General features: G+C 41.0%; 1 protein-coding gene across 1 annotated transcript in view; it reads right to left on the bottom strand.

The window, feature by feature from the left end:
* Nucleotides 1-13,338, bottom strand: part of LOC122944134 (sodium/glucose cotransporter 4-like) — a 101,462-nt gene that overhangs the window by 32,835 nt on the left and 55,289 nt on the right. Inside the window, exons 6-10 of the mRNA XM_044302364.1 lie at nt 10,072-10,152; nt 8,689-8,894; nt 5,417-5,552; nt 2,814-2,921; nt 1,248-1,398 (exon numbers count right to left, since the gene is read on the bottom strand). Of these exons, the coding sequence (XP_044158299.1) occupies nt 1,248-1,398; nt 2,814-2,921; nt 5,417-5,552; nt 8,689-8,894; nt 10,072-10,152 (682 nt within the window). The remainder of the gene's footprint in view (nt 1-1,247; nt 1,399-2,813; nt 2,922-5,416; nt 5,553-8,688; nt 8,895-10,071; nt 10,153-13,338) is intronic.

Below are 13,338 nucleotides of genomic sequence, written 5' to 3'. Positions count from 1 at the left end.
CCTCCAGAACCTCCCACCCCAACATCCCCCTAAGTGTAGTCCACAGATCCCCCTTCGGTGTTGTCCACAGATCCCCCCTTCAGTGTCGTCCACAGATCCCCCTTCAGTGTCGTCCACAGATCCCCCTTCAGTGTCGTCCACAGATCCCCCCCTTCAGTGTCGTCCACAGATCCCCCCCTTCAGTGTCGTCCACAGATCCCCCCCCTTCAGTGTCGTCCACAGATCTCCCCCTTCAGTGTCGTCCACAGATCCCCCCTTCCGTGTCGTCCACAGATCCCCCCTTCCGTGTCGTCCACAGATCCCCCCCTTCAGTGTCGTCCACAGATCCCCCATTCAGTGTCGTCCACAGATCCCCCCTTCAGTGTCGTCCACAGATCCCCCTTCAGTGTCGTCCACAGATCCCCCCTTCAGTGTCGTCCACAGATCCCCCCTTCAGTGTCGTCCACAGATCCCCCCTTCAGTGTCCTCCACAGATCCCCCCCTTCAGTGTCCTCCACAGATCCCCCTCTTCAGAGTCCTCCACAGATCCCCCTCTTCAGAGTCCTCCACAGATCCCCCCCTTCAGAGTCCTCCACAGATCCCCCCTTCAGAGTCCTCCACAGATCCCCCCTTCAGAGTCCTCCACAGATCCCCCCTTCAGAGTCCTCCACAGATCCCCCCTTCAGAGTCCTTCACAGATCCCCCCTTCAGAGTCCTCCACAGATCCCCCCTTCAGAGTCCTCCACAGATCCCCCCTTCAGAGTCCTCCACAGATATCCCCCCCACCCACAGCCACTTCCTAGCTAATTTATTCACTGCACTTGCCTCTGTGAAATTGAAGAGAAGCACCGTAATCTCGCACAGGCGCACTGGCAGAGGCCAGGAAGACGGTGCATGCGCACTTCAAGATTACGCCTGTGCGAGATTACGGCGCTTCTCTTCAATTTCACAGAGGCAAGTGCAGTGAATAAATTATCTAGGAGGTGGGGCTGGGCAGGGAGATTGCAGGCACAGGCAGCATTGCTTTGCTGCCTGTGCCGTTCTCAGCGTGCCCTGCGCTGATAAAGTCCAGTCACTGCGCGGACCGCATGACACAGCTTCGCAGGCCGCATTTGGCCCGCCGGTCGTAGGTTGGGCATAAGCCAGACCATCCTAACGTCTACAGGGTTTCTAGAGATAATTCAACAACATTTTGGTCACTTTGCTGTCACCATGCCATCTGATTACTTCCCTAGAATTTACTAGAAACATGAATGCCCACACGGTACCTGCTGACAATCATAAGCTCTTGTTCCTTTGCATTCTTGCGTACACGTATCCAGATATCGAGGGTAAATAAGGTACTGGCACTATTGAAGATGGACGTGAGAGAACTCATTAGAGCTGCCACAATTACTGCTATCATTAAACCCTTTAATCCTAGAAGAAGGAAACAAAAGTCAGTGAAACTGAGCCGTCATTCATTGACAAGACAGAATGGTCTGACCCATTGTAGTCTAGAAAAGTGACAAGTATGGTACAGGTTAATGGGGAACATAGTTGGTGACTGATGGAGCCACTGTATCTGAATTAATAAGGGTCATCACTTGACACAATCCTAAATGTCGGTGTAACCTTGTGTACACCTCCAAATTCTGTATGAATCTAAAAGAAGAATTATTGTGGCATGCTCCATTAGATGCCTGGAGGTATTCTGTCCCAGAGCCATTGCACATAAAGGACAATATCCCAATATGTGCTGTATGGCAAGTGCCACTCATTACACTTCCATATACTGTACCATCTATGCACACTGCCCAGCCATGAGTGGCTGAGCCCTTTATGCTGCCCTGTCTGAGTGTATAGTGACAGAGACCCTAATTGAAGCATTGGATGACATTTTTTCTGTCCCAGTTGTTTTCTTAAAATGTCTGTTGAGAATCACCAGCAAGACTTGAGCACTGGAATCCCAATATTCACGAGCAGCAGACTCCCCCAGTCCTACAGTTTACGATTGATAGTGCTTTTCCTATAATATTCAAAGGAAAAAAGATGCCAATCAGGAGGAAGGGTGGAGAAGAATTTAAGAGCTCATGATTATAAGGACTGAGTGCTCTATCTGTCCTATAGAAGTCAATGGACCAACACGCGCACCATCACTCCATACAGAGATAGGACTCAGGGATCCCGTTATTCTTGGGATTGCTGGTGGTGCCAGCAGACGGACCCTTTACTATACAAGATTCATCACCCATCCTGAGGATAGTAAAAATATACTTTTCATTGGATAACCCCTTTAATAAAATGACTGGGGGGAAAAAGTAAGTGTTCCTTCATTGCAATCAGTGAATATGACTGTAAAATATGTTTTTTTTTCGAAAATTAAGACATGCAGTATCTATTTTTGTGTCTAAAGATATGATTTAAGAAAAACTGAGTCTTTCGCCTACCAAAAAGCAAAGCTCACCTCTCAAGACCTTCTAGTAGCTATTAGCTGCTATGAGTGACAATATCTAAAAATCTCTCAAATCAGTAAAATATCTCAGAATTCCTGTCACTAAATTTGAAGTCTCTAAAGAGTTATTCAAATGAATGAGCTACCATGTAATACATGACCAGTTCTCAAACTGCTCTGGCTTAAATAGGATGAACCCGTGTTGGTAGACTCCTCGCTATGATGACCATATACTGTACATGAGCTTAATAGGACAATTGGACATAGATTGTTCTCATTTTCCGCTTCTCTTAAAGGGAAGTACCATCTAGTTTTGTCTCTGAGTCTGTTTAGATACATGAGGCCCATTGTGTCACGTGGTAAGTGGGATTCCCAAAATAATAATAAGTTGACATCTCACCAACAGGCATCAGTCTAATTACTAGCTTGGGATATGCAACATTTGAGCAGCTCATATCATTGTCACAGTATTTCCGGCATTCGTCAGGGTGAACACAGCCGACCTCATCTGCAAAGAACATTCAATAAAGTTGATGAACTGGATCACTGTTTTTATAAGTTATTTTGCAGTACCTTGGACTTTCTAAATATCAATATTTCAACAGTAGCAGTCCACGTTTGGAGCCACAAAGGGGTTGTACAAGATTAGAAAAAAGTTTCTTCTGTCCATAGGCTGTGTTTGGTATTGCAGCTCTCAGGGGCGGTCTGGGAACTTAAAGTGGCCCTGGAAAAAATACTAAAAGTGGCCCTGTTTTGTAGTTAGGTCCAAATTGTGGCACATTATATCACACAGTTGCCTAGTAATTAGATTTTTATTAGATTTTATTATCACATGGGGTTTATATAATTTTACTTTTTAGAATTAGTGATTTTTAAAAATACCTTTATTAGTGATTATCTGGGTATAGGTATGTATATACCAACAGAGTGTGCTACAATTTCACAAGAATTTGTATACATATATTTCTTATGACCGGGGAGTAGTAGCCCCTACACATAACATTTACTAGTGATACAATAAGTCAGTAGGTTTAGGAAGTTCGAGGATCCAGTCAGATTATTAATAAAGATAATAGATAGTAGTGAGACAAGGTCTGAGAGAAGGGGCAGGGCAGACAAACTGCTTACCCTACAAGGCCCTCAAAAGACTGCTCAGCCCAGGGTGACCCCCTGATGGTGGAGGTTCCCTGTCCCCGAACCTAAAAACTAAACAAATCCCTAGGTTGACCCTAGCCAGGGAAAAATATTATAATAACGATAAATCAGGAATGGAGGGTGGTTAAGTATAGATGGGGTCACCACCTACCCCTTCCAGAGGATTAGAAAAATAGGGATGAGATTCACAATAGGGACAGGGAACGGGGACAGGGAACCTCCACCATCAGGGGGTCACCCTGGGCTGAGCAGTCTTTTGAGGGCCTTGTAGGGTAAGCAGTTTGTCTGCCCTGCCCCTTCTCTCAGACCTTGTCTCACTACTATCTATTATCTTTATTAATAATCTGACTGGATCCTCGAACTTCCTAAACCTACTGACTTATTGTATCACTAGTAAATGTTATGTGTAGGGGCTACTACTCCCCGGTCATAAGAAATATATGTATACAAATTCTTGTGAAATTGTAGCACACTCTGTTGGTATATACATACCTATACCCAGATAATCACTAATAAAGGTATTTTTAAAAATCACTAATTCTAAAAAGTAAAATCACATTATATCACCCCAACAGAGCCAAAAACCACAGTCCGTGAGGAGGGCCCAGGTGGACCGGGCATCGACCCACCAGGAAATTATCCTGTATGGCCAATCAGCCCCTGGCAGCTCTACTCTAGTTACTTGATTGGGGGGTATGAATTGCAATACTAGTCACAACCCATGGAGAAAGAGTGGTACTGCTAAGCCATACATTATAACTAGATCATTCTTTGTAATCTCATAGAACCCATTTAACATTACAAAAACATGTAAAAAGGAATTAAATATAATGGGCTTTTTATATGTAGACCTGTAACCATGACAAGGAGTGTCCTCAAATTTTAGAGAAAGGAACATGTGGATTCTTTACTGTTAGGGCAGTAAGACTATTAAAGTGTATGCCAGAGGAGATTGTGATGGTTGATTCATTTTACAAATTCAAGTAGGAACCAGATGATTTGAAAATAATTACATCACAAGTTATTGGTACTAGATTTCTGGAGTTGGGATGCTGACCCCTCACATTGGGTAATGGCACTCATGTCATTGGGATTTATAGTTTACCTCTAGGTACTGTAAATATGGTAGGATTATTGGTTGTACCAATTGGACCTTAGTCTTTTTCTAACCTTGTAACCAGAAGAACTATTGTATGTTTCAAGGAAATGTGTCACCAAGATTTCTATCTACCAGTTAAAACCAGATAGCAGCACATCCTTTTTGTCCAATCTGTTGTTATTTTCAGATTACAAATTTTTTTAATTCTGTTTCCAGAATGTGATTTTGGGAGCCGCCATATTGCCTGAGCTGTTCCTAACAGCATTTAGAAAGCATTGAGAAAATTGCTTTATGGCAGCCAAATGGTCCATAGACACAACGGTCAGGAGGGGACCTTTTTGACTTCTATGGGAGAGTCTTCTAGGCATGCTCTGTGACCTGTGAGGAGGTCATTGTACAAGGAAAGAATAGATAAGTTTTGACAATCACCTATTGTGATTGGTGGATCCTGTCTTATCTATACACAGAGGTGATATAATTACAGGCAGGATTAGAATGACAGATAAGCAGATAACTGCAGTAAAGTGATCTGTACAGAACAAGAAGTGGTGCCTATTATTAGGCTTAGTGGCCAGTGCGAAAAATTCTGGATTTTATGGGTTTTGTTTAAATATAGATAGTGACATGAAAAATTTAAAATAACATCATCAAAAACTCTTTGAAAATATGTTAAACATAAAAACGTGATTTAAACAAGAGGTCATTTTCTGATGACACATGCCCTTTAACACAATGGACAGTAATCTTACCTGGATATAATGCTCTGCTGATCATTCCAGGCAGTGCCACAAAGAACATGGGAAGGATTTTCAAGTAGCCCCCAACAACAGAGCCCCCTTTGGCATGGGATAAATTCTTGGCCGACAGAGACCTCTGCACAATTATCTGGAATACATTTTCCATAGACATTAATGGATCCATTCTCAAAATTCCATGTTCAATGTTATTTCAAATTCTTAGTACTGATTTTCAAAGAATAACTTCTCCTTTAAGAAGTTTGCCTAATTAGTTAACGCTAGCCCCTTACGTTACAGTATTTTATTAGTGAAGGGTGGATTAATATCAGTGAAAGAGTATAAAGAATCAAACTAATCAATTACCTGGTTATGAAAAAAAAGCTTGGATACACTTCATGTAAAATACTGTTTAAGGGATCCAGCAACTTCCTAATAATAGTTAGTAGTTGAATCACTAAAGATCCTAAACACTTTGTGGCTGCTGCAAAGATCACACTTGCCCCGCTGCTACCAAATGTGTTTCTGCTCTGGTATAAAACTGCAATGCAAATAATAAACTAGAATACATAATAATACTCATGCACAGTGACAGGGAGTTGCCTGTGATTTGCATTAAAAATGCAGCATTAATGCAATTTTAATTTTAATGTTTACTTATGGGAAAGTTACAAAGTAGCATGCAACCATTGCAAAAAATCCAGCCCTGTGTGATTTTTCTAAGGATACATGCAACTTTCCTACATCATATTACTGTCATGCCTCATACTACTTAAGGTTGATGGATGAATAGCATTTCCCAGAATGTAAATCAACAGCATTTGTCAACTTTACATTGGGAGAGAGAGAGAGAGTGCAAAATATAGTGTCATTATAAATAGGGCATCCTCTACGTGTAGAGGAAAGAAGGTTACACCATAGTCTTAGATGAGGATTCTTTACTGTAAGAGCAGCGAGAGAGCTCACTGCAGGCTGTGATAGCAAGTTCATTATACAAGTTCACAAGTTGAATACAAAAATATTGCAGGTCATGGGCACTCAATTTCTGGATGGGATGTTGACCCCATCTGCCTCCCCACAAGTCCATGCGATCAGGTGAGCAAGATTTGGAGCTTTCACCAGCTATTGCTGCATCACCATGAGCGTTTGCTCTAATATAAATATCAGGAGGGTGACTTAATTTTCACCGTCATCCCTATTTTTTAGGTGATTGTCTTATGTAGAGTATCATTTTTGCGGGATGAGATAACGGTTTGATTGGTACTATTTTGGGCTGCATATGACTTTTTGATCGCTTGCTATTACACTTTTTGTTATGTAAGGTGACAAAAAAATAGCTTTTTTGACATTGTTTTTATTTTATCTATTTTACGGTGTTCACCTGAGGGGTTAGGTCATGTGGCATTTTTATAGAGCAGGTTGTTACGGATGCGGCAATAGCTAATATGTTTCCATTTTTTTTAAATTTACATTTAACTAGTGAGCAGCAGGGGCAATATTCGAATTCACAATATTTTGTAGAATATTCGTCATATATTCGCTAAATTGAGAATTTGAGATAAAATTCTTGATTGCGAATATTCGGCAATGTATTATTTGCTTAATGCGTGCGAAATATCGGTGTGGGTCACTTATGCTACATTTTTCAAGCTGGTATAAGTTTCCTGAGACTGGAGAAAATGGTTGGCACGGCAGAACATTAGAATAGCTTTATATGCAGATAGAGCGCTCCAATATATTTGCGCTTGGGAATTTTCGGCAATTAATGATGCACATATTTTTTCGCAATACGTGCAACTTGTGACATCACACCACTATGTCTGTAGCATGTACATATGGACAGCAGAACCACTATAGCTACACTATAGATCAATCTAACCTACACTGACTATTTCCCCCTAACTATCTGAATTTTATATATATAAGTTAACTTCTCATTGGCCCACAAGCTAGAAGAAGGGAGGGATGATCACCTGATGTGTACTGTGTTAAAAAAAATATATATATATATTCCTCATTACGAATATATAGCACTATATTCTAAATAATCGCAAATTCTCGAAGTGCCGATATTTGCAATAAAAGTTCACTTTTCGAATATTCATGCTCAACACTACATCTAACACAATAAAATAATTTTTGAAACAAAAAAAATCATGTTTTAGTGTCTCCATAGTCTGAGAGCAATAGTTTATTTTTATTTTTTGGGCGATTGTCTTAAGTAGGGGCTACTTTTTTGAGGGATGAGGTGACGGTTAGATTGATACTATTCTGGGGGGCATACACCTTTTGGATCGCTTGCTGTTGCACTTTTAGTGATTGTAAACCAAAAAATGTGACCAAAAAATGGCTATTTTAGCACAGTTTTTATTTTATTCTTTTGACGGGTTAGGTCATAAAATATTTTTATAGAGCTGGTCGATACGGACACGGAGATACTTAATATGTCTACTTAGATTTTTTTTCCTATAAAATTTTTTTTTTTTTACAGTATTTTGGGAAAAGGACACTTTTTTTTTTACTTGAAACTTTCAATTTTTGGGTAAAACGTTATTTTTTTAACTTTTGTTTTCACTTTATTTTTTGTCCTACTCTGGGACTTCAACTTTTAGGGGTCTGATTCCCTTTACAATGCATCACAATACTTCTGTATTGTGATGCATTGGCCGTAAGTGTATTACACTTACAGCCTGATTGCCTGTGAGATCAAGGGGGCCTGATTTCACAGGCTGTCACGGAAGGCAGCCATGATACCTAAGTAAGGCATCACGCTGCTGTGACGGGGACCCGATGGAAGCTCTCTGCCTCCCTCCACACATCGCACGTGCCTCGGTCAGCGCTGACCGCGGCACATCAAGGGTTAATGCGCCGGCATCAGTGTTTTCATCGATGCCAGGGCATACAGCGGCTATCAGTGACTGCCGGACCCCTGCCGCTGATCCTGCACCCATCCTATAAGCCCGCCTTTATAGTACGGCACTGGGCGGCAAGTCACTTCTTGCTGGGCTGTCCTATTACGGCGCTAGACGGGAAGGGGTTAATCTACCTAACTAAACATATCTTCCCAATCCCTAAAATGGCTGTCCTGTGTGTTTCACTGTTGTGTCTTATGACAGGATGTGGCTGTCAATCAGTGACTGGAGTCAGAATGGCATCTTTTCTTGGAAGCCAACATAGTGCCTGACAGACCAGTTCATATCATCCGCGGACTGCAGAGCATTATGGGCAAGCCCGCCGGCCCACCTTTTAGAGCTTTTTTTAAAGGAAGCCATGTGCTTTCGACTCACCTGGTCAGTACACCAAACCCAAGTGGATAATATTGTCAGACCAAATATGAGACCAGGCCAGGGTAGATCACTAGTAAGTGGATCACGAAACATGTGGAAAGAATCGCTACGGGGCAGATGACATGTTGTGTTAGGTACAATTATTTTTGGAATGGCTTCCATGTATTTCTCTTCCAGTCCAGAGTACCAGCCAATTTCGTTAAAAGCTGCAAAATAAATGGCAAGTATAGTAATTCTGCAACAAAGTCTATAATGCTCCAATATTTTTAATATAAAGTATTCTACTGTTTTGGATATACAACTTCTATGTGTCTTCTTGGTTACAGACTACAAAAAACCTTATGTGGTCTGATCTTGCTGCTATATATTGTCCTACTCCCTCCCTTGCAACCAGTATGACTGTATTGTACATACAGATGTGTCATTCCTTACCTTTGCTCTTGACTTGACTGTGTCTGTCTGTTACTACCCAGTGGTTTGGGCATGTATTGCAGCCTGTTTTCTGCTTCAGCCAATTGCTGGCCTCAGTGGTCCCATGTCTTAGGGTCCATTCACACGTCCGTATGAATAGTCCGGATCCGTTGCGCAATTTTGCGGAACGGGTGCAGTCCCGATCATTTTCAATGGGGCCGGAACGGATGCGGAATAGCACACTATGTGCTGTCCGCATCCGCACTTCCAGATCCACACTTCCGGATCCGCAATTCCGTTCCCCCAAAAAATAGAACATGTCCTATTCTTGTCCACAACTGCGGACAAGAAAAGGCATTTTCTATTATAGTGCTGGTGAGGTGCAGTCCACGAAATGCGGAACACACATTGCCGGTATCCTTGTTTTGTTTTGTCCGGTGTCCTGGTCTCAGACAATGATGAAGGTGAACATGCTGGATGTGGAGGTCCTGGGCTGGTGTGGTTACAAGTGGTCTGCGGTTGTGAGGCCGGTTGGATGTACTGCTAAATTCTCTGAAACGCCTTTGGAGACGGCTTATAGTAGAGAAATGAACATTCATTGCACGGGCAACAGCTCTGGTAGACATTCCTGCTGTCAGCATGCCAATTGCACGCTCCTTCAAACGTTGCGACATCTGTGGCATTGTGCTGTGTGATCAAACTGCACATTTCAGAGTGGCCTTTTATTGTGGGCATTCTAAGGCACACCTGTGCAATATTCATGCTGTCTAATCAGCACCTTGATATGCTTGATATGTGAGGTGGGATGGATTATCTCGGCAAAGGAGAAGTGCTCACTAACACAGATTCAGACAGATTTGTAAACAATATTTGAGAGTAATGGGTCTATTGTGTATGTAAAAAATGTTTCAGATCTTTGAGGTCAGCTGATGCAAAATATTTTTGTTCAGTATAAGTAAGTGTCATACTTACATATAAACATGAGGACAAAGGCCCCCACCACCATGATGACAGTTTGCAAGGTGTCAGTGTAGATGACTGCAGTTAGTCCACCTAATTAATACAAAAGAATACGTCACACAGAATTATTACATCATTAAAAATTAAATATTCTGTGTTTCAGGCAATTCTTTTGCTGCCCTTGACTGGGGTGGGGGGGGGGGGGTATAGTCTAGTTGAAAATGTGAAAGGCTTGGGCTAGTTTCATACATATGGCACAGCTACACGGCAGGCTGCTCCCTTCATTAGTAGCAAATTATCCGATGACTTACCACCTACTTAACAGGGCTTTCTTCGCTGCTAACACTATTGAGTGTGTTAGTCTTGAAATAGCGACTCATGGTAGTGAAAGACTTAAAGAGGCTCTGTCACCATGATCAACTCTATTAAACCTGAGCTTATCATGCTGATAAAATGATACCTTCCTTTTTTCTGTATGCTCAACACAATTTTTTTCGTATGCAAATGAGCAAGTTGGAGAACCAGAGGGTGGGACCTAATTCTTGGAGCAATGCTTTTGTAACACCCTATGTGCTCTGCACACTTATTTCTTTTGGCAGGCAAAGACATCGTGCTTAGGGCAGAGCTATGTCATAGAGCTGTGTGCTAGCATGTGCTTATCATTTGCACTAATTACTGTAGCCTTACCATGTTGAGAACAGTGGATTTTGTGTGCTTAGAAAGCTAATGTACATGTTACTGCTTTATTCACAGGCACAATACATGATTATAATGTAACCAGTTATATGTGTTCGCTTTCTAAGTTTAGAAAAATGCACAGTCTTCAATATGATAAGGCTGTAGCCTGGAGGTAAGTAGTCAGCCTTTCATGTAGAGACTCCAGGTTTAGATCTTAGGAGAGACTTTTTTCCTCTCATTTAACCCATGGTAAAAGGCTATAGCCTTAACATGTTGAGAATAATGTTTTTTACACTTAGAAAGCTAATATATATTGCTGGTTTCTGTATAATCATGTGTTGTTCCTGTGAATAAACCAGTAATATGCTTTATGTTTTGTAAGAATAAAAAACAAATCTCAATATAGTAAAGCTAAACCACATAGAGAAGAGTGTTTTTCTACAGTAACACATATTACTATGTTTACTATAATCGTGTATTGTGCCTATGAATAAAGTCCTAATATGTATATTAGCTCTCTAAACATATAAATTCACTCTTCTATTATGGTAAGGCTGTGGCATGTAGTGTATATTCTATGTACATGCCAGGACAGCTCTTCTACACAACTCTGCCCTCAGTATGCTGATGACTAGCTCTGCCAATCAAGGGGTGAGGGGGTATACAGAGCACAGGGGGTGTTACAAAAGCAGTGCTCCAAGGATTTATCACCACTCCCTGGGGTTCCAACTTGCTAATTTTCATATGAATAAAAACAGAGATATCTCTGAGGCTGTTTAACATACAGACAAAAGAAAGGTATTGTTTTAATCAGCAATATCCTGCCAGATATTATGTCTGGTTTAATAGTATTTATCATGCTAACAGGAGCTCTTTATAGGGTCTGTCTCACTTTAGCAAATGGCATTTATCATGTAGAGAAAGTTAATACAAGGCACTTACTAATGTATTGTTATTATCCATATTGCTTCTTCTGCTGGCTTGATTAATTGTTCCATCACATTACACACTGCTTGTTTCCATTGTTATGACCACCTTGCAATCCAGCAGCGGTGGCCTGCTTGCACAGTATAGGAAAAAGCACCAGGCTTTGTGAGCTCCCATGGTCCCAACCACCAGAGAGGCTGGCACTTTTTCCTATAGTGAGCATTGCTTTACAGCAGCCCCATGGGCCATAGACACAATAGTCTTGATAGGTCCTTATTGACTTCTATGGAAGAGTTTTCTAGGCATGCACTGTGACCTGTGCAGAGGTCATTGTACAAGGAACTTTTAACTTCAGACTCGAAAAAGAAGTGTTCACAACTCCGAAACGCATTGTCACCTCTATATATAAACAATAAAGGAACGATCTACAACTACCTGAGGTCGTGTCGTGGCGCCAAGACGTATCGAAAAACGGGTCCCACAATTACTCCACACCCTTGTATTGTCATTTCATCTCTCCTCTGGAGGACTAACAACCCTACAAGCAAGAAGCGAACGATACTGGCAGCACCGACCACTGTCTAACCACACGCCTACACCAGTGTTGTGCCTATGCTTGCACAACACAAAAAGGTGAGCACAACTTATTTTTATTGCCAACTTTTTAACCCAAAAACTATTACCCTATGAGCGCCTCTCCCCTTTCTGCCACAATTATTGTACAAGGAAAGAATAGATACGCTTTGACATTTACCTATTGTGAATAGTGGATCATGTATTATCTATATACACAGGTAATATCATTGCAGGCAGGATTAGAATGACAGATAAGCAGATAACTGCAGTAAAGTGATCTGTACAGTGGTATCTATTATTAGGCTTAGTGGCCAGTGCAAAAACTCCAGGATTTTATGTTTTTGTTTAAATATACATATATATTGACATGGAAAATTTAAAAATAACACCATCAAAAATTCATTAAAGGTATGTTAAACATAAAAACGTGATGAAAAGAATAAGTCATTTTTTGATGACAGTTTCCCTTTATAACACCACAACACACCTTCTTGCCCCAAATATGCCATATACAGTAACTTGCCCATGTTTTCTCCTAACTCTGTAGTTTCTCAAAATTTCTATGATTTTCCTCACATTTTCTTATTAGCCTACCATCTGTTTCTACTCATTATCGCTGTCACTTGTGTGTAATATAAAAATAGCTCCTATTTCTTAGCCATATCATCTGTGGGGATATTTTTTCTATTTTCTAAGTTTTAAATACTCATGGGGTCATTTATCAAACCGGTGTAAAGTAGAACTGGCTTAGTTGCCCATAGCAACCAATCAGATTCCTCCTTTCATTTTTGACAGCTCCTTTGGAAAATGAAAGGTGGAATCTGATTGGTTGCTATGGGCAACTAAGCCAGTTCTACTTTACACCAGTTTGATAATAAATGACCTAATTAGTGCTAGAAATTCCTAATTTGTAATGGAAGCAACTGTCTCAATAGGAGAGAAATTTTTGACTTCTTAGATACTTAGTAAAATCTCTGGGTGTTCCCATCCTTTTACTAACCTGGTTCCAAGCATTTATTGTGTCACCTATTAGGATGAAATCCTTTTTTCCATTTTATCATCCTCTACATTTTTTACGTGTAATAACTCTTTTAATGT

Source organism: Bufo gargarizans, chromosome 7 (assembly GCF_014858855.1).
Source record: "Bufo gargarizans isolate SCDJY-AF-19 chromosome 7, ASM1485885v1, whole genome shotgun sequence".
NCBI lineage: Eukaryota > Metazoa > Chordata > Amphibia > Anura > Bufonidae > Bufo > Bufo gargarizans.
This window is presented reverse-complemented; position numbering and strand designations above follow the sequence as displayed.